General features: G+C 37.2%; 4 protein-coding genes across 4 annotated transcripts; 3 read left to right on the top strand and 1 right to left on the bottom strand.

Moving 5' to 3' along the window:
- LOC104719067 (adenosylhomocysteinase 1) lies at positions 577 to 2,669 on the top strand. The gene is made up of 2 exons (XM_010436910.2): positions 577 to 1,385; positions 1,613 to 2,669. Exons 1-2 carry the CDS (start codon positions 675 to 677, stop codon positions 2,357 to 2,359), a joined length of 1,458 nt encoding a protein of 485 aa, XP_010435212.1. The 5' UTR covers positions 577 to 674; the 3' UTR covers positions 2,360 to 2,669.
- LOC104720410 (F-box/kelch-repeat protein At3g06240-like) lies at positions 4,098 to 5,025 on the top strand. Its single transcript, XM_010438315.1, has 2 exons — positions 4,098 to 4,341; positions 4,427 to 5,025. The coding sequence occupies exons 1-2, from the start codon at positions 4,098 to 4,100 to the stop codon at positions 5,023 to 5,025; spliced, it is 843 nt and encodes a 280-aa protein (XP_010436617.1).
- Positions 6,443 to 7,531, top strand: LOC104720408 (F-box/kelch-repeat protein At3g06240-like). Its single transcript, XM_010438314.1, has one exon. It carries the CDS (start codon positions 6,443 to 6,445, stop codon positions 7,529 to 7,531), a length of 1,089 nt encoding a protein of 362 aa, XP_010436616.1.
- On the bottom strand, positions 8,438 to 9,112 carry LOC104719066 (protein RALF-like 31). The gene has a single exon (XM_010436909.2). The coding sequence runs from the start codon at positions 8,955 to 8,957 to the stop codon at positions 8,619 to 8,621; it is 339 nt and encodes a 112-aa protein (XP_010435211.1). The 5' UTR covers positions 8,958 to 9,112; the 3' UTR covers positions 8,438 to 8,618.

Here is a 19,305-nt window from a genome sequence, read left to right as displayed (position 1 = left end):
AGTCAAAAAATACATGTATGATTCAAATTTTTTTATAAAAAATCTGTATGAATTATGTCAAAATTACATATTTCGTGAAACTGAGGGAGTATTTATTAATATTAAAAACTCTTAACTAATATATGGAAATGATAAGATTTACAATGATTTTTAATGATACTACAATAAATGTTTTTGACAAAAATATATTCTGTTTTAATATGTACTAACTTATGCTGAGGAAATAAAACCTTCTATTGAACATAGTTGACAAGTCTTGAATAGTCATCGAAAAACTATTCATCATTGGTGGGCTACCGTGAAGGCCCGTTAAGGTTCTCAAATAAGTCATCCCTAACTACAATATATACGATTCGCCAAAACAAATAAAATACAGCCACGTGGTAACCCCTCCCACATCGCCGTCCGATCAACCCACGACAAAGCTCACAAACACGAGTCATGCTGCTCGTGCAGCGTGTTCCGCCATATACGGGATTACCAACTTCTACCAGATCCACCAAACCCTCAAAACAATCTGAACCGTTCATTCCAATTTGACCTCATCTATATATACTCTCACACTCCCCTTTCTCTTCTCCTCGCACACACACACTCTTCTCTCTCTGCCCCCTTTCGATATTTTTTTTCAAATCTCAGATCTAGAAACCATATCTGAGATTCCCCTTTCAACGATGGCGTTGCTCGTCGAGAAGACCTCAAGTGGCCGTGAATACAAGGTCAAAGACATGTCCCAAGCCGATTTCGGTCGTCTCGAACTCGAGCTCGCCGAAGTTGAGATGCCTGGACTCATGGCTTGCCGTACTGAGTTCGGTCCTTCTCAGCCATTCAAAGGCGCTAGAATCACCGGATCTCTTCACATGACCATCCAAACCGCCGTACTCATCGAAACCCTAACCGCTCTCGGAGCTGAGGTCAGATGGTGTTCCTGCAACATCTTCTCCACCCAAGACCACGCCGCCGCCGCGATCGCTCGTGACTCCGCCGCTGTTTTCGCCTGGAAGGGTGAGACCCTTCAGGAGTACTGGTGGTGTACGGAGCGTGCTCTTGATTGGGGTCCAGGTGGTGGCCCTGATCTGATTGTTGACGATGGTGGTGACGCCACGCTTTTGATCCATGAGGGAGTCAAAGCTGAGGAGATCTTTGAGAAGACTGGTCAGGTCCCTGATCCTACTTCTACTGATAACCCTGAGTTCCAGATCGTGTTGTCTATCATCAAGGAAGGTCTTCAAGTTGATCCCAAGAAGTACCACAAGATGAAGGAGAGACTTGTTGGTGTCTCTGAGGAAACCACCACTGGTGTTAAGAGGCTTTACCAGATGCAGCAAAACGGAACTCTTTTGTTCCCTGCTATTAACGTCAACGACTCTGTCACCAAGAGCAAGGTATTGATCACTACTTACCACCTTTACAATACGTCACGTTTATAGATCTGTGGTTTTTGATGCGTTAGGATTAAACTAAGTAGATGCAAGATCTGAACTGTTTCTTGAAACTAATATTATTTAGTAGCGAGTATCCTTTGGTTACAGTGTTATGGAGATTAACGTTTTGACAATTTTGATAGAGATGTTGTACTCTTATCTAATCTAGTTGTGCTCTTTACTTGTAGTTCGACAACTTGTACGGTTGCCGTCACTCACTCCCTGATGGTCTCATGAGGGCCACTGATGTCATGATCGCTGGAAAGGTTGCTGTTGTCTGTGGATATGGTGATGTTGGAAAGGGTTGTGCTGCTGCCATGAAGACTGCTGGTGCCAGAGTCATTGTGACTGAGATTGATCCTATCTGTGCCCTTCAAGCTTTGATGGAAGGTCTTCAGGTTCTTACCCTTGAGGATGTTGTCTCAGAAGCTGACATCTTTGTCACCACCACCGGTAACAAGGACATCATCATGGTTGACCACATGACCAAGATGAAGAACAACGCCATTGTGTGCAACATTGGTCACTTCGATAATGAGATTGACATGCTCGGACTCGAGACTTACCCAGGTGTGAAGCGTATCACAATCAAGCCCCAGACTGACAGGTGGGTGTTCCCAGAGACCAAGACCGGAATCATTGTCTTGGCTGAGGGTCGTCTCATGAACTTGGGTTGTGCCACTGGTCACCCTAGTTTCGTCATGTCTTGCTCTTTCACCAACCAGGTGATTGCCCAGCTCGAGCTCTGGAACGAGAAGTCAAGCGGAAAGTACGAGAAGAAGGTGTACGTTCTTCCCAAGCATTTGGATGAGAAGGTCGCAGCACTTCACTTGGGCAAGCTTGGAGCCAGGCTCACCAAGCTTTCAAAGGACCAATCTGACTACGTCAGCATTCCAATTGAGGGACCATACAAGCCTCCTCACTACAGGTACTGAGAGAGAGAGAGAGTGTGTGGACAAAGCGGTTCTACTTGTGGTTTTGTGTTGGGTTTGTGGTGGAAGAGTGGAACAGTTTGAGATATTGGTCTTTCTGATGAAGTTGACCAAATATCTATTAATAAGGGTTATTGGCTTTCGAAGGTTGTGCTTTGTTTTCTAAATTTTTCATGAGACTTAAAAATTTAGTTTTTGTTTTAGTTTCAGTTTCCTCTCTTGAATTTATTTTGTGTGTTCTGTTCAACATTGTACTCTCCAAACAAATGAGAAACCAAAAAAAACAAAGGGGAAACTTTTTTCGGCATCCCAATTTTAGCGACTCAATAAACACAAGAAACACATGCGTTCGCTCAAAGTTCAAACTACTTCGTATATTTTATTTACATCAAACTACATTCGACAATGAGATGTCCACGAAGACATTAATGCGTTTTCATGTCTCTAAATTCAACTATCATTCTCCATCATGTACTTGTTCCTCGTAATTAATAGGAATCTTAATTAATAAACTGTTGGTCCACAAAATGCAGTTTTAGCGATACCCAAATATTTCGGTATCTACTTAATCAGTGGCTCCACCATAACCCTATGCCATATGATGGCTTGTACTTGCTTGTATTGTAGGTTTCGTTTGTTAATCTCTTCACAAGAGAGGGAGAAGAAACTTTTTTTTTTTTTTTTTTGTGAACAAACTAAGATGTATGGTTGGAACTAAAAGTGTGGTGCTGGTAGTAGTAGTACAACGGGGGCGGGGTTGTTTGTTTTTTTTTTGTTTCTGCACGGGTTTAGGGTCTCTCTTACTAACTCCGAGTATTGAGAGAAATTATAGGCCGAACCGCAGAAGTTCAAGAATTTCCACGATTTAACAAAATAATAATATATGGTTGAAGCCTTGAAGGATTCAAAACACTTAAAAGATTACAATTTGGATGTTATTCAGATGAAACCCTATCAAATAGCTTAGAAGATGAAGGCGTGAGAATTATGATTTTAAATGATTTTTTTTTCTAATAAAAGCACACATGGTAGTCAAATAATACAAATATTGCCTTTGTATTTAGCTTGTTGTATAATCTAGGCTTAGGGTTTAGCTTGCTTTAAAAATATATATTTTCTAAAGCAAAGGTTCAAAACGACGAAGTGGGAAAACGGGGGAGAAGAGGGGAGCAATGACAAAGCTTTACCGACGAAATTTCCCTACCTTCCTCAGGACATGATCACAGAAATTCTCCTTCGATCAGATGCTAGATCATTAGGAAGATTCAGATGCGTGTCAAAGCCTTTTTACTCTTTGTTGTCCTGTTGGACATGGCCTGCGCTCAATATGCCACTCGGCCCAACAAAACAGATTAATTGTGGTTTCGGCCCGACACAATTGGGAGCAAGTCATTAACAATCCGCAAAGGGCAATCTCGGGAATTCACGACGAAAACCTTAGGTAGCCCTAGGTCAACAGTCCTCTATAAAAGGAGAGAACATTTATTGAGATCACCATCCTGACCTTCAGACTTTACCCGGAGAGCAATACTTTGCATCGATATCTGTTATTGTTTTCTGTGTAATCCATTTCCACTTCCGCGCTCGTCATTATTATGTTTGTTAGTTCTCCTGTGAACTGACGAACTTAATCTTGGCTCTTTGTTAGTGACGACCTCAAATTAACTCGTTAATAAAAGGACTAGCTTCACTTTTCCCCGAAACCTTTATTTACTTAGTGTTGTGCAATCCCGGTACAAACATGTCCGATCCCACGTTTGCGAAGAAGCATGTAGATCATAACACGGTACGTTTTGGCCACCACAGACTTATCATATCTTCTTATAATAATTTATACGCGGTGAATTTTGATTCCATCCGTGATGGTTGTGGAGGAATAAGGGATTTGACAGCTGTGGAACTCGATTATCCGCTTAAAGAAGATAAAGTTTTCTTACCGAAATTGAAACCCAACCACCTTAGAATCCAAGAAACTATCGAACGTGGTTGGTCAATCTCGGCGTTCAACAGTTAATAAAAGTGGGTTAAATTATGGTTTTGGTTTTGACTCTCTGACCAATGATTACAAAGTGGTTAAGCTTTTTGATTGTAGCAAGAACGTCGACAATTATGTCTACTCATTGAAGACAGATTCGTGGAGGCGGATATGCAATATGCCTTATAAAGAAGTCCGTTTCACTTCTTCTGTGGAACTCAACGGTGCAATCCATTGGATTCCCGTGCTTGGTGGAGTAGAAACTCAAAATGAGGTTACGGCGTTTGATCTTAACACAAAGAAGTTACGAGTTATGTCAATCCCTGATTTGGGCGAAGGATGTGAGCATAACTACGGAAGATGTATTGTCAGTACTCTTACAGGGCGTCTCTCTGTGGTTCATTGGTGCTTCAAGATACATGATGTCATATGGGTAATGAATGACTACGGGGTCGAGAGTTCATGGACTAAGATTCGAATCAGCGTTTCTTTAGAAAGCATGAAACCACAACCACTGTGTTCGACCAAGAATGGCGAGGCGGTTTTGTTACTTGATGGACACTTGGTCATGTACAACTCTGAGCGTAGTACTTCGAGGATTCTGAAAATCAGCGGTGTTAAATCCGGCAATACGTACACGTACGTGGAGAGCCTCATATCACCAAACTTATACGGTTATAGTATAGAGAGATGAAAAAAAATGGCATGCGCTATGTTCATTACGATCGTGGAGTTCACAGATTTGGGGGTTTAATTAGTTTCTTCTAAGCATACTTTGTTCATTACTGATTTTTTTACTTAACAAAACTAAAACTATATTGATGAGATTTTTATTGCACGGTCATATTCTTAAATTTTCATAATTTAATTGATACATGTCGTCATAAGAATATGACAGTGCTATTAATTAGTATTTTTTATTGCACTGTCATATTCTTAAATTTTCATAATCTAATCTATATATAATAGCAATCCGAAGAAATGCCACCAAAAGTTATGTTTTTTTCAATCGTACATTTTGGATAATTTTAAAAAAAAATCTGTAGAAAATTTAAATTGTGTATTTTACAAAAAGTTGTGATTGTTCGTTGTAACAGTTTTTTGTTATTCTTGTAAATTTGCAACTGTTCATTGTTGATTTGTGTCTATTCGAATATTCATATATTTTGAAATCTATATATATTTGTCTGTTTGAACTGTTTTCATTTCTTTGCCATGACAAAAAATAATATAAAATTTCACTCTCAACTGTTTTTACAGCTCTCCAAATTATATAAAATACATTTACTCATTACAACAATAGTTCAATATTCTCAGTTAGGATCAATTTGTCATAATGTTTTTTTTAATTGTAGCTCTTTACCATAACTCTTCATAAAAATATCTTATATTTATAATACTTTAAACAATATGTTTTGCACAATTGCTTCTATTCTACATAATATTTTTTGTTATAAGTTTTCTTTTTGATGGTTGTGTTTTTAATAACAGTTTATGTATTCAAACTATTCTATTACATTCAAATATTTTCATAATGTATAATTTTAAATTTTAAATTTTAAATTTAGTTTATTTTTGTTTTCTTAAATACTTCCCCCACGACATCGCGGGTGTCTGAGTCCTAGTTAGACTAATAGCACAAATCTTTTTGGGTTTCAGATATAGTGTTTTTTTTAATTGATTAATATCCATGCAAAGTAAATTACTATTTTTTTATACTTGTTAACATCTGATTGACAATAACCTACATGATACATTGTTTTGAGTTTCAACAACCATTATGATTGGTTAGTATTCATGCTAAATGAATTCCTTTTTTTTTTTATCTCAACTAAAAGATTAGCATATATATTGTTTTTTTTCTTCCTTTTTGTTTATGGAAAAGAAAATTCTAAAAAAAGTAAATGGATACCGAAAAGTAAACAGTCGCATATTTTTTTTTTTTTCGCTTATTTTCCTTTTTACATGTGTAAAACACCCATATATATCATTGACTTATAAAGTTATAATTAATTTAGCTTGCTGTTTAAGCTAGGGTTAGGGTAGCCTTACTAGTGAGCGGCACACATATACATAAGTTAGAAATAAAGGTCTCGGTTCAGAGAACGATAATGGATGTGAGGGGCAAAGGAGGGAGCAATCACGAAGTTTCACCGACGAAACTGCCCTACCTTCCCCGAGAGTTAATCACAGAAATTTTCCTTCGATCACATGCTAGGTCATTAGGGAGATTCAGATGCTTATCAAAGCCTTTTCTCGCTCTGTTGTCCGATCCCAACTTTGCGAGGAAACATGTAGATCATAACACAGTACGTTTTGGCCACCGCAGACTTATCCTATCCTCTACTAATAATCTTAATCTATATGATTTGTTGTCCGATCGTAACGCTGTACGTTGGGGACACCGTAGACCTTGTAATAATCTATTAGCTGTGGATTTTGATTCGATCCGTGATGATTGTGGAGGAAATAGGGATTTGACTGCCGTGGTACTAGATAACCTGCTTAAAGAAGATGAATATGACCTGAAATTGGATTCAGGTGTAATATCTAGAACAAGTAGCGTTTATATCTCCGTATCTTCGAACGGGTTGGTGTTTGTGCATATGGCTTCGAATGCGAGTGATGTCTTCTTGTATAACCCGACTACCGGAGAATCCAAGAGAATACCGGACGTGCCTGAATATCTGCGTTCCAGTTCCAGTGTAACTTGGTCTTGGTTTAGTTATGGTTTTGGTTTTGATCCTCTGACCAATGATTACAAAGTGGTGAGGTTTAATGTTGATAACGACAATTATGTCTACTCATTGAAGAAAGATTCGTGGAGGCGGATATGCAATATTCCTTGTAGAAGAGTCTATTCCAGGACCTCTGTGGAACTCAACGGATCGATCCATTGGATTTCCCTGATTAGTGGAGGAGAATCTCAGAAAGTGGTTATGGCATTTGACCTTAACACAGAGAAGTTACGACTTATGCCATTGCCTGATTTGACCGAGGAATGTGACCATATCTATGGGGGATATACGGTGGGCACTCTCAAAGGGCGTCTCTGTGTCGTTCGCTGGTGCTTAGAGATGCATGATGTTATATGGGTAATGAACGAGTACGGTGTCGGGAGTTCATGGAGTAAGATTCGAATCGGCGTTTCCTACTGCCAAGTCATGATACCATTGTGTGTGTTCCACCAGGAACGATGAGGAGGTTTTTCTACTTATCAATAAAGACTTGGTCCTGTACAATTTTGAGCGTAATACTTGGAGGAGTGTAAAAATCCGCGGTGTTGAATCCCGCAAGTTGCAACACGCAAATACGTACGTGGAGAGCCTCATATCACCAAACTCTTACGGTTTACAGAGATGAAGAAAAGTTCTGCTATGTTCATTACTTTGGAGTTTATTTAGAGTTTGGGGGTTAAGAAGAACTCATGGACTCTTAACCAATGGAGATGCCCTTTGAAAGTTTGCAGCCTTCTCACGAGTTTAAGTACTAAAGAATATAGATGATTTTGGTGTCACTTGTGATGATTATAATATTCATGCCCGTCTGAAGTCTGCGCACAACATTGTTGCCACTCTTAGGACTTAAAATTTTATTAGAAAGTTTAAAGCATTCTCACGATTTTTGCTAATTACACGAGCAAGAGCAATATCCTTCCATGATTTGGAGAGCTCCACTGTGCAGCTAGCAACCCTGGCAGGTTTTGAGCCATCATAGTGTATACGAGTCCCTCCTAATTCATAGCACAACACAAATAAGTACATCTATTTCTATAGTAGAATCAAGCCAACGTTCTCACAATTAATTCACAAGTCCTTTTTATACTACTATCTTTTTAATTCAGCTGATCTTGAACCAGTCATGACCTGAAAGACTATATTAGCAACTAAAATAGGACCTGAAACTGGACTTGGTTTCCTGTAATAACAACACCAACCTTTCTACAAATGGTAACCTTGCTACTTTACCAAAACTATATAAGAACCATCAAGCAATCTCTACATCCCCAAGTGAAAAGCTTCTAATTTGGGTACATAAGCAAACAACCAAAAACACCCAATTTTGATCAATCAATCTAATGAAAACATCATACAATTGAGCATTGATAACCAAAATAGCTTAATTAAGGTTACATATATATAACAATTATTATATCAAAGTTTCAGAGGTTACAACAACAAATACAAAAGTCTTAATCATATAATAATTTACTTGCCTCTTCTCTCAATCTCAAGTCTCAAACCCAAAAGACCCCAAAAAAAAAAAAAAGCTCCCAAATTAATTGCTTCAGGTGTTGATGTCGCTGGTGTCTCGAGCACATCTAGTAATGGTTTCGCAACCTCTGCTGTAAGAATTAGCTTGTCCGGAGCGGCAATCGTAGTAGGAAGCTCCTGGTTTCTGACAAGGAACCATGTCTCTCCTTAAGGTTTCGTATCCGATGTAACGTTTATGCGCCATGAGAACTCTCCGGCTGATCTCTGACGGCATCAGATCTTCGTCTTCTCCGATGATGAGGCTGTTTCGGACTAGCATTGCGTCGATCTCTCCGTTAGGCGGGATCGAGATCGCATCGGAGATTGTGAGGAGAAGGATGGCGAAAAACACCGTCGCGATAGAGTTTAACATGTTCGATGTCGGTATATGAAGATTGTGCCGACGCGATCTCTCTCTCTGTCTCTCGCGCTGGAGCTTAAAGCAGAAGAAGTAGAAATGGGGGTAGTTGGTGAAAGAAGAAGAGTCGCTGACAAATGTACAGTTTAAAGTGTTCGTCTTTAGGCCGGTTTGCAAAAATTATAATCTGTCAAGTTAAACCAGTGTCTTCTTCTCCCATTAGTGAAGTTATTTGACTTTGTAACTAAGGATTAGTCTCGGGGGTTCGGGTATTCTGTTTCGTTCTGGATATACAGTATAATCTCTATAAATTAATACTCGGTAAATTAATAACGTCTATAAATTAATAAATTTCTCCGGTCTTAAGTTGGAACTAGTGTAATTTTGGACACTATTCGATAAAATAATAAATTAATAATTTTTTTTGAAAATTTCATGTAAAAATATGGTCTCATCAATATCATAAATTAATAATCAAATAAAATAGTATATATATATATATATCTAAGAAATATATATATATATATATCCATGAAAATCTAGTGAAATATGAATCTATTGTTGTTTGTTTGTTCTTGAATTTGCATTCTTGTTGGAGAACATCTCTAATCTTTCTGACTCCATCAAAAACTTATGGTGTTGTCTTCTCAAATCGCATCCAAAAATTGTAGAGAGTTCTTGACGCGATAATTGCTTCTTTACGTGTAACTGGTTCTAAAAGTACCGTCATATCTTCTTCAACTACATCATCACCTTGAAAAATAGTAGTAGCAATTTCTTCTAAACTCTGAAAATCTGATAAAAAATTATTTTCATAAATTAATATTTTATTAATTTATCGATAAATTAAAACCTCTATAAATTAATAAAATTTCATGGTCCCGACCTTATTAATTTATAGAGGTTCTGCTGTATCCATTTGGTTTCGAGTATTTTGGATTTAAGAGTTTATGATCCAATAGGTTAATTTACTATTTCAGTTTGGGTTCGGTTATTTTTTGGGTATCCGAAACAGTGTGATATATATTTTTAAAAATAATCTTTATATAAAATTTGATTATAATTTAACAAATATATCTAAATAGTTCCAAATATTTGGTTTATTTAATATATTTTGGTATTTTGGTCTAAATATATATGATGTTGATTTAGGTTTTTAGTTTAATTTTATTACCTTATCTAAATTAACACGTACTAGGTTGACACCCGCGCTACGCCGCGGGGTTTTATTTAGAAATTTTTTATTTAATAATTATTTAATAATACCTATAAGTTGTAATATAAATCATATTGTTTAAAACTATAATTAATTCAAACAGATATATGACTCTCATTTTTTAAGAACAATACATGAGGTGAAAGCTTTATACTAAAACTTCATATACAAGCTTCATATGATTTCTAGAGCATTTGTTTGTTTGTTTTCTTGAAAAGATGTATAAAAATATTCTGTCAACAAATAGATTTAAAAATAAATTCCACTTAAATTTCTTACATTAAAAACAGGACACTTAGAGTAATAACAATAAACTTTATATTATCTCACTAAGACATGAAATCAATAAGCAAATAGATATGTTCCTAGTGAAATCACAGCAACTAAAATTTAGGAAATTATTAGGCATCAAGATGAAATAGCTTACTTGGATATCTAGATTGGGGATGGGAACAAATAGTTCCAGTACCGGTCTGATCAGAAATTTGAAGAGATTCAATACCACTGGACAAGGATGGTTAAGACTTGAAAATTTAGACCGTTTTCTTACTCTTGGTTTTATTTGTGATCAAGTCAAATGAAAAATGATTATTTTCTCTAAATACTTAAATGATACATAAGTCCAGCTAAGGAAGCTTAATGGCTACGGTTCACCTCATCCCTCAATTGAAATTAACCCCAAATCCACACAAACAATATGAAAATTGTAAGACTTAACTACATATAATGCTTCTTCCTTCCCCGGAAAAACACAGACGACACAAAACAGATGATTAATTAGGGATTACATGCATTGAAACTATCAGAAGTGCTCTAGCTTTCCAAATTATTAAATACACAAATCAAAACAGTTGGTATTGTCGTTGGTATGAATTGCAAGAATGGACTTGGTGTACATACCCATCAATTGATATTGTCGTTGCAGTCAACCTCACAAAATACAATGGATGTGCCATTGCAATCCAAAAATCTGCAGATAAAAGACAATGTAAAATGTATTAAAATTCTTATAAAAAAGTATCCCTAGATACCAGACATGCATATCCAAAAACAGATCGTATGATCTAGAGTCTAATATTATGATCAATACATCCAATGAGCATTATGTGATGTAACAATTTATGTCTACTTTTTATTTATTAGTTATCATAAATCAATTAATTCTATACTGAAATAAGAAGAAAAACAAATATTGGGTGCCTAACAGAGACAATCAACAAAGCTAAAGAGACATTAATTAACATGAAACGTTGAAGAAAATAACACTTTCTGCATTACAAAAACAACTCTTTCAAGTCTTCTTTATTTTTATTGGTTGTGCAATTCTGAATGGTCCTTCAACCATCCTTCCTTCATCTGGATTCGTTATAGCTCCTTTTTTCTCAAAATCTTTTATAACTTTAAACGCACCCTAAAAGATCTTTCATATGAAACGTTTTTGGATCTGTTCTTCTAATTGAATTCTTCTTCACTTTGATTTGAGAAGGATGGACATAGCGGCTACAATATCGACCGAGATGCAGGAGAAAAAGTGACGTGTAAAAGAGATTGATTGTTATTGGAACATAATGCTTAGTTGTATTAATTGTTATAATTGATTGGGTTAAGTTTTTAATGATGTGTCATGTTTAGAAGAGTGTAAAAAACTTATGTGTTAACACGAGGTGAGAAACGTTCTACTTTTATTGTATTGATTGAAATATCAAAACTTCGATGTAGCGCAGTGACCACATCACACGTTCATGTTTGTAGAGATCTTTAAGTTTGATTGTCGGCTAACACATATTTTTAATATGAGTTCAGTTTGATTCTCGGGACCAAAATTTTGGTTCGGTCCATTCAGTTCGGTTTATTTTATCTAGGACTACCAAGGAGTCTCTTATAAATGGAGGAAATAACAGAAGCTTTTATTAACTAAAGATCTAAAATAGGTAAGATTTTTTTTTACTTCTATATTATCAAGAGAAGTAAAACAATTATTTGAGTATATTTAAAGTTTTAAACCAAATACTTTGCATTGTTTATATTGTTTTGATGAAAAAAATAATTGTTTCTCTTCTTTCCTCTTTTTTTATTTTTATTTTTATTATTTTTTTTCTTTCTCGCCTTAGATTTGCATTGCCGGTGTATAGGCTCTTTTTTGCATGTTAAGACGATTAACGACATATCCGTTTAAATATTGGTAGGCTAGCCTTGGAGGTTTGGTGGTTGAAGGGTTGTTTGAGCCATCTTCTTTCTTCAATGCCATCAATAATATACGCCTAACCGATCTAGATCGAGGTTAGCAATTCTGTCGACGTTAGAATTTTTGAAGATATATAAATTATGAGTTTTCTCTTTTTGCAAGTTAATGAGATTAAGGATATTAGATTTTTGGTGTGTTTTGTCGATCTATATTTCAGGATAAAAGTTGTGGGATCTGACTTGTTGTTTGTTCCATCTTACTTATGCTGGAATCCGTTTAGACTAAACGGTTTAGTCTGATCAAAGGTTTCGAAAACGGTGATGGAACTGAAAAAAAGTAGCTCTTGTAAATGCCTAAGTTAGTATATGAGTTTCTCTGTTCCGGTTCACCATCCATTGCCAAGCTCGTAACTCCGATAAATTCACCCGATATAGCTTTGCCTTCGTACTTATTGTGGGATTAAGCTTGAAGAGAGCTTGAAGTTATCCTAAACCTATTTGGGAATTAAGTGTCTTGAGGAATAAGGACTTGAATAGTTTAGGAGTTATCTAAACATATATTTCCAAGTAGGATTAGGACAAATTGGTTTTTCCTTTTGTTATAAATATGACTGCAATTGCGCTGAAGAACATATCAGTTGTACAAGAGAGTTAGTAGTTTGAGAGATTGGGAGAGCCTTAGGTTTTGAGTTATTTTCCTAAAGGTTTAATAAAGAGAGCAAGTTCTTTGTTAATCTTCTTCTTTCAAACTATTGTTTTGTGAATCTATATTTGGTATCAGAGCAAGAAGATCAGGAACCTGTGAAAAGATGACAGACGACGGAAGTTCAGATAACAAAAACAAGCAGATCGCAGTCACCGGAGACAAACCAAAAGATGGAACAACATCGTCATCGTCCTCAATATCATGTCCTATGCTAAACACAACCAACTATACGGTTTGGGCCATAAAGATGAGTTTTGTGCTCAAAGTCAACAAAGTTTGGGAGGTGATCGAAACATAATCAATCGATAGTGATAAGAATAACCTAGCCATAGCATTGATCCTGCAATCCATACCAGAATCTCTTATACTGCAAGTCGGAGGTTTGGGCATAGCAAAGAAGGTCTGGGAAACAATTCAAACTCGACATGTAGGAGCTGAGAGGGTCAAAGAGGCTAGACTACAAACCTTGATGGCTGAGTTCGACAGACTCAAGATGAAGGCATCAGAAACCATTGATGTTTTTGCTGAAAAAACTTTCTACAATCTCCTCAAAGACAGCCTCTCTCGGAGAAACTATTGAAGAATCAAAACTCGTAAAGAAATTCTTGAAGAGTCTTCCAAGGAGAAAGTTTATACATATGGTTGCCTCTCTCGAGCAAGTATTAGATCTCAATACTGTAAGCTTTGAGGACATTGTTGGTAGGTTGAAAGCATATGAGGAACGCATTGCTGAGGAAGAAGACACTCAAGAGGATCAAAACAAACTCATGTATGCGAATACTGAGTCAGAAAGCCGAGATTACAGTGGAGACTATAGGGGTAGAGGACGTGGTGGAAGAAATTTCAGAGGACGGAGACGTGGTCGTAATACTTGGAGGGATCCATCACAGGTTGTCTGTATTAGATGTGGCAAGGTAGGTCACTTTGCCTCACAATGTCCAGAACGTTTACTCAAACTTGGTATAGTGGAAGCAAAAGAAGGTGAACATAAGGATACAGAAGAAGCTGATAAACTCATGATGCATGAAGTTGTCTATCTAAACGAAAAGTATTGCAGACCAAGTAAGTTTGAAGCGGACAAAGATGGGAATGATGTCTAGTATCTCGACAACGGTCAAGCAACCATATGACATGGGATTAGAGGTATTTTGACACACTTGATCAGTCAATTACTGGGAAGGTTAGATTTGGAGACGACTGAAGGATCGACATCAAAGGAAAAGGTACAATAGCTTTTATCGATTCATATGGGAAGCAGAGAGTGATGTCCGATGTATACTTTATACCAGAGTTGAGGAGCAACATCATAATCCTTGGACAGGCTACATAGGCAGGTTGTGACATACATTTAAAAGGAGGTTATCTGACAATGTGTGATCAAGATGGAAATCTGTTGGTCAAAACAGAGAGGTCTAAGAATCAGCTATACAAAGTTAACATGGGACTAACAAATAGTGTGTGTCTAAATCTCTTGAGTGCAAGTGAATCAAGTATGTGGCATGCTAGAATGGGACATGTTAATTATGCCACACTATCGTCGATGTTTACCAATGAGCATGTGTTGGGAGGACCGAAGAAATCACTTGATAAAGAGATTTGTAGCTCATGTCTACTTGGAAAGCAGCCTACACAACCATTCCCACAAGCAGCTAGCTTTAGAGCAACAAAGAAGCTAGAGCTTGTACATGGAGATCTTTGCGGTCCTATAACACCTTGTACAAGTGCTGGAAGTCGATACATATTTGTGCTCATCGACGACTATATACGGTACATGTGGACCATTCTTCTAAAGGAGAAAAGTGAGGCATTGCAGAAGTTCAAGAAATTCAAGACAATGGTGGAGAAGGAAACAAAGGAAAGGATTTAGACTTTTCGAACTGATAGAGGAGGGGAGTTTGTGTCTCTCGAGTTCAACTCTTTTTGCGAGTTTTCTGGGAACATTTTACATTTGACATCTCCTTATACCCCGCAACAGAATGGAGTTGTGGAACGACGTAATAGAACACTTATGGAAATGACAAGAAGTGTTCTAAAACACATGAAGATGCTGAACTATCTATGGGGAGAAGCTGTTCGACATTCTACTTATTTGTTGAATAGAGTTGTCACAAGATCACTCAAGGATCAAACACCATATGAGTGTTACCAAGGTAGGAAGCCAGCAGTTGGACATGTTCGGGTCTTTGGTTGTATTGCCTATGCCAAGAAAGATAAGGCGCAACTAAAGAAACTAGATGATAGAAATCCGCTTCTTGTACACTTAGGAACCGAACCTGGTTCCAAAGCGTATAGGCTGTTTGATCCTGAAACCAAAAAAATTATAGTCAGTTGTGATGTTGTTTTCGACGAAGAAAAAGGCTGGAACTGGAGTAAGAACAAGTCTGAACAAGATGGAGAGGGGAGTTTCCAGATTATAATTGGTGGACTAAGAAGTGATGATACGGTAAACAAGTTGACTGAACAACCTATGGTAAATGTTCAGTCTGATGAGACTTGTAGTGTGGAAACAGGAGGAGATGAGCAGTCTGATGATGAACTGCCTGCATTACTCGAAGGACTGCCTGCAGTAATAGTTGAAGTAGAAGGTAAAAGACATCGAACTAGGCCGAAGTATCTCGATGACTATGACTGTTTTCAGATTGCACAAGAAGAAGGAGAACTAGCGTTGCTATGTTTAAATCATGAACCGAGAAACTTTGGAGAGGCTAGTGAATCCATAGAATGGAGACGAGCTTGTGAGGAAGAACTTGAGTCTATTGAGAGGTTTAGAGTCTGGGATCTCGTAGATTTGCCAGTAGGATCGAAGCCAATTGGATTGAAATGGGTCTTTAAGATCAAAAGAAATTCGGATGGGAGCATCAATAAATATAAATCATGACTAGTAGCAAAGGGTTATGTCCAAAAGTATGGTGTGGACTTTGAGGAAGTGTTTGCTCCAGTAGCAAGGATTGAAACAATCAGACTTCTACTTAGTCTTGCTGCTTCTAGTGGCTGGGAGATACATCATTTAGATGTCAAAACGGCTTTTCTACATGGTGAGCTTGAGGAGTTAGTACATGTGAGTCAGCTAGAGGGATTTGTGAATAAAGGAGAAGCGGAGAAAGTCTATAAGCTCAACAAGGCCCTGTATGGTTTACAGCAGGCACCAAGGTGCTGGAACAACAAGCTGAATCGAATCCTCATAGAGTTCGGTTTTTTTCGATGCTCAAAGGAACCCTCGGTTTATAGAAAGAGTTCTGATCATGACCTCTTGATTGTAGGGGTGTATGTCGACGACTTGTTTGTTACAGGAACAAGTCTAGAGATCATTATGAGGTTTAAGGAGGAGATGTCCCCAATGTTTGACATGAGTGATCTTGGTAAGTTGTCATACTATCTTGGAATTCAAGTAAGGCAACATCAAGGGGGAATAACACTTGATCAATCAGGTTATGCATTGAAGATCTTGGAGGAAGCTGGCTTACAAACTTGCAACTCATTTCATACACCAATGGAAACAGAGTTGAAGTTATCAAAAGCAGAGAATGAGAAGGAGGTTGATGCAACAATTTATCGCAAGAGAGTAGGGTGTCTTCGTTATCTACTTCACACTAGACCGGATCTCTCATATTGTGTGGGAATCTTGTCAAGATATATGCAGAGTCCAAGATTGTCACACGGTGCAGCATTGAAGCAGTGTTTGTGGCACTTAAGAGGAACTGTTGGCTTGGGACTTTCTTATGAAAGGTCGAGGGTACGTAAGCTTGTTGGTTACAGTGACTCTAGCCATGGTGGTGATCCAGCAGATGGAAGAAGTACCTATGGACATATCTTCTATTTTGGGAACAGTCCGATCACATGGTGTTCTAGAAAGCAAGATGTTGTGGCCTTGTCATCTTGTGAAGCTGAGTATATGGTGGGAACTGATGCTACTAAACAAGCAATTTGGTTGCAGGAGTTGTTGGCAGAAATCACTGGTAGTTCTGTTGAGAAAATCCTGATTCGAATTGATAATGAATCAGCGATTGCATTGACAAAAAATCCAGTGTTCCACGGACGTAGTAAGCATATTCACCGGCGATATCACTTCATAAGGGAATGTGTTGATAACGGACAAGTAGAGGTGGAGCATGTTGCAGGTATCAATCAAAAGGCGGACATTCTCACAAAGGCGTTAGGAAGAACCAAGTTCAAAGAAATGAGGGAGCTCATGGGAGTTAAAGACTTGGCAGCTTTGGAGTTCAAGCTTAAGGAGGAGTATGTTGAATTAAGCTTGAAGAGAGCTTGAAGTTATCCTAAACCTATTTGGGAATTAAGTTTCTTGAGGGATAAGGACTTGAATAGTTTAGGAGTTATCTAAACATATATTTCCAAGTAGGATTAAGACAAATTGGTTTTTCCTTCTGTTATAAATATGACTGCAATTGCGTTGCAGAACATATAAGTTTTACAAGAGAGTTACTAGTTTGAGAGATTGGGAGAGCCTTAGGTTTTGAGTTATTTTCCTAAAGGTTTAATAAAGAGAGCAAGTTCTTTGTTAATTTTCTTCTTTCAAACTATTGTCTAGTGAATCTATACTTATGTAGTCGTTTGAATCAAAAACCCATATCATTTTTTGTATGTTTCTTAATGAATAATTTTGTATTTTTTAAATATGTTTATACCGTTTTTCTCTTGATTGTATTGGTTTGTCCATTTTTGATTATTATTATTATTATTATTATGTTTAATCAAATTTTATTTTCCATTTTGTTTGTCCAGGTCCAAATGGGCATATCCATATTAAAAAAAAAAACGTTTGTATGCAGGGTAAATTGGTTTTTAAATCCATATATAGACCGTTTCAGTTTTAGTTGCTAAAGTGTTACCACTTTCAACTAGTCGTTGGGAGTAGTGGGATCTTACATGACCCGAAGCGTCACACATAAATCGGGCAGCGGTGCATACGGATGGAAAACCATCTTCAACTGACCCCTCGGTTTATATTTACGGTTATGCCAAAAACATGTTTTAACTTTTAACCGTCAAAAATACTTTGATTTAAGACTTGTATCGATATTTTTTATTTATTTAAACTTTTAGCCCCAAAATAATTCAATTTTGATGTATTTTTGAAGATGTTGTGTTGAATGAAGTTTTATAAGGTTTAGAACATGTGGTGAAATCTCTACTAAATGGCTGTAATGGATGAGACATGGATACAGAGATACATCATAGATGTCATAGTGGTGATGCAACAATTCAGAAAAAAAGAGTTGACAGAACTAACACAGGGGATAAAGTAGAGCAGACACAATGATTAAGTAGAGCAGATCTTAAGTAGTACTTGGTGATCGTGCTGACACAGTGATTAACACAAAACAGAAAAGATAAGGTGTTGAATCAAGAACCTTGCAGTTAGATATATGAGAGGTTGTATTAAACGTCTGAAGCAGTTCTTGTACTAGTCCGACGTTAATACAGGAAGTAGTACAAGAAGCTGAATTGAAGAGTTTGAGTACAGAAGCTTAAGGCCGACTTGGACAAGCCACATGGCGGTTGTTGAGCTGGATGAACATCTTGAATGGAAGATTCAAGATGAGATTATGAAGAGAAACTTTCCTTATCCAAAAAGAAAAAGGAAAATTCTCAGTTTCCTATTTGTTGTATAATAGGAAAGTTGCCAACTCTAGGGGTTGGGCAATTGATATAAATACCAAAAGGGTGCTTCATGAAGACTTGCGCGCTTCAAGGTATTCTCAAGATATGCACACAAGATGTGTGGTGTCGCCCCATCAATAAGATAGAGAGATCTTTTGATGGTTCATTCATCTAGAAAAGAATGATTCGATATCATAGCAATTGTAATTGCAATCTTGTTCTAGTGGATTTGTTCTGGACTAGGTCCCGGGGAGTAGGAAAAACCGAACTCCGTTAACAAAGCTTGTGTGTCTTATTTACTTTATGCACATACAATCTCGAAGTCGATCATACACATACTTGAACATATAGACTTAGCCACAAATATGCGTTTTCAATTGGTATAACAGCGGTGCTCGATAGAGATTTGTTCTTGTTTTGGGTGTGGTCCTAGATTTGTGGCTAGAATGAAGTGAATAAGAAGAAACATGTTCATGAAGATATAAGGAAAGAGATCGAGCATTCAGATTTGTGTGAAGTTTCAGAGCCAAAGTAAAAACAAAGTGAGGTTCGTATAAAGTTCCAGTGCTCTTGAAGAGAAGTCATCAGAAGTTGCATTGCATCCGGTTCTCTGTTCGTTGCTGGTGAAGAAAAGAACC

Source organism: Camelina sativa, chromosome 10 (genome assembly GCF_000633955.1).
Source record: "Camelina sativa cultivar DH55 chromosome 10, Cs, whole genome shotgun sequence".
NCBI lineage: Eukaryota > Viridiplantae > Streptophyta > Magnoliopsida > Brassicales > Brassicaceae > Camelina > Camelina sativa.
The sequence above is the reverse complement of the archived record's forward strand: the minus strand, read 5'-3'. Positions and strand labels throughout refer to the sequence as shown.

Excerpts from the sequence above, each read along its gene's own strand:
- LOC104720408 (XM_010438314.1), top strand. The coding sequence starts at position 6,443 with ATGGATGTGAGGGGCAAAGGAGGGAGCAATCACGAAGTTTCACCGACG.
- LOC104719066 (XM_010436909.2), bottom strand. The coding sequence starts at position 8,957 with ATGTTAAACTCTATCGCGACGGTGTTTTTCGCCATCCTTCTCCTCACA.
- LOC104720410 (XM_010438315.1), top strand. The coding sequence starts at position 4,098 with ATGTCCGATCCCACGTTTGCGAAGAAGCATGTAGATCATAACACGGTA. Across the intron at positions 4,342-4,426 it reads CCAAGAAACTATCGAACGTG|TGGTTAAGCTTTTTGATTGT; the intron begins GTTGGTCAATCT and ends ATGATTACAAAG.
- LOC104719067 (XM_010436910.2), top strand. The coding sequence starts at position 675 with ATGGCGTTGCTCGTCGAGAAGACCTCAAGTGGCCGTGAATACAAGGTC. Across the intron at positions 1,386-1,612 it reads ACTCTGTCACCAAGAGCAAG|TTCGACAACTTGTACGGTTG; the intron begins GTATTGATCACT and ends CTTTACTTGTAG.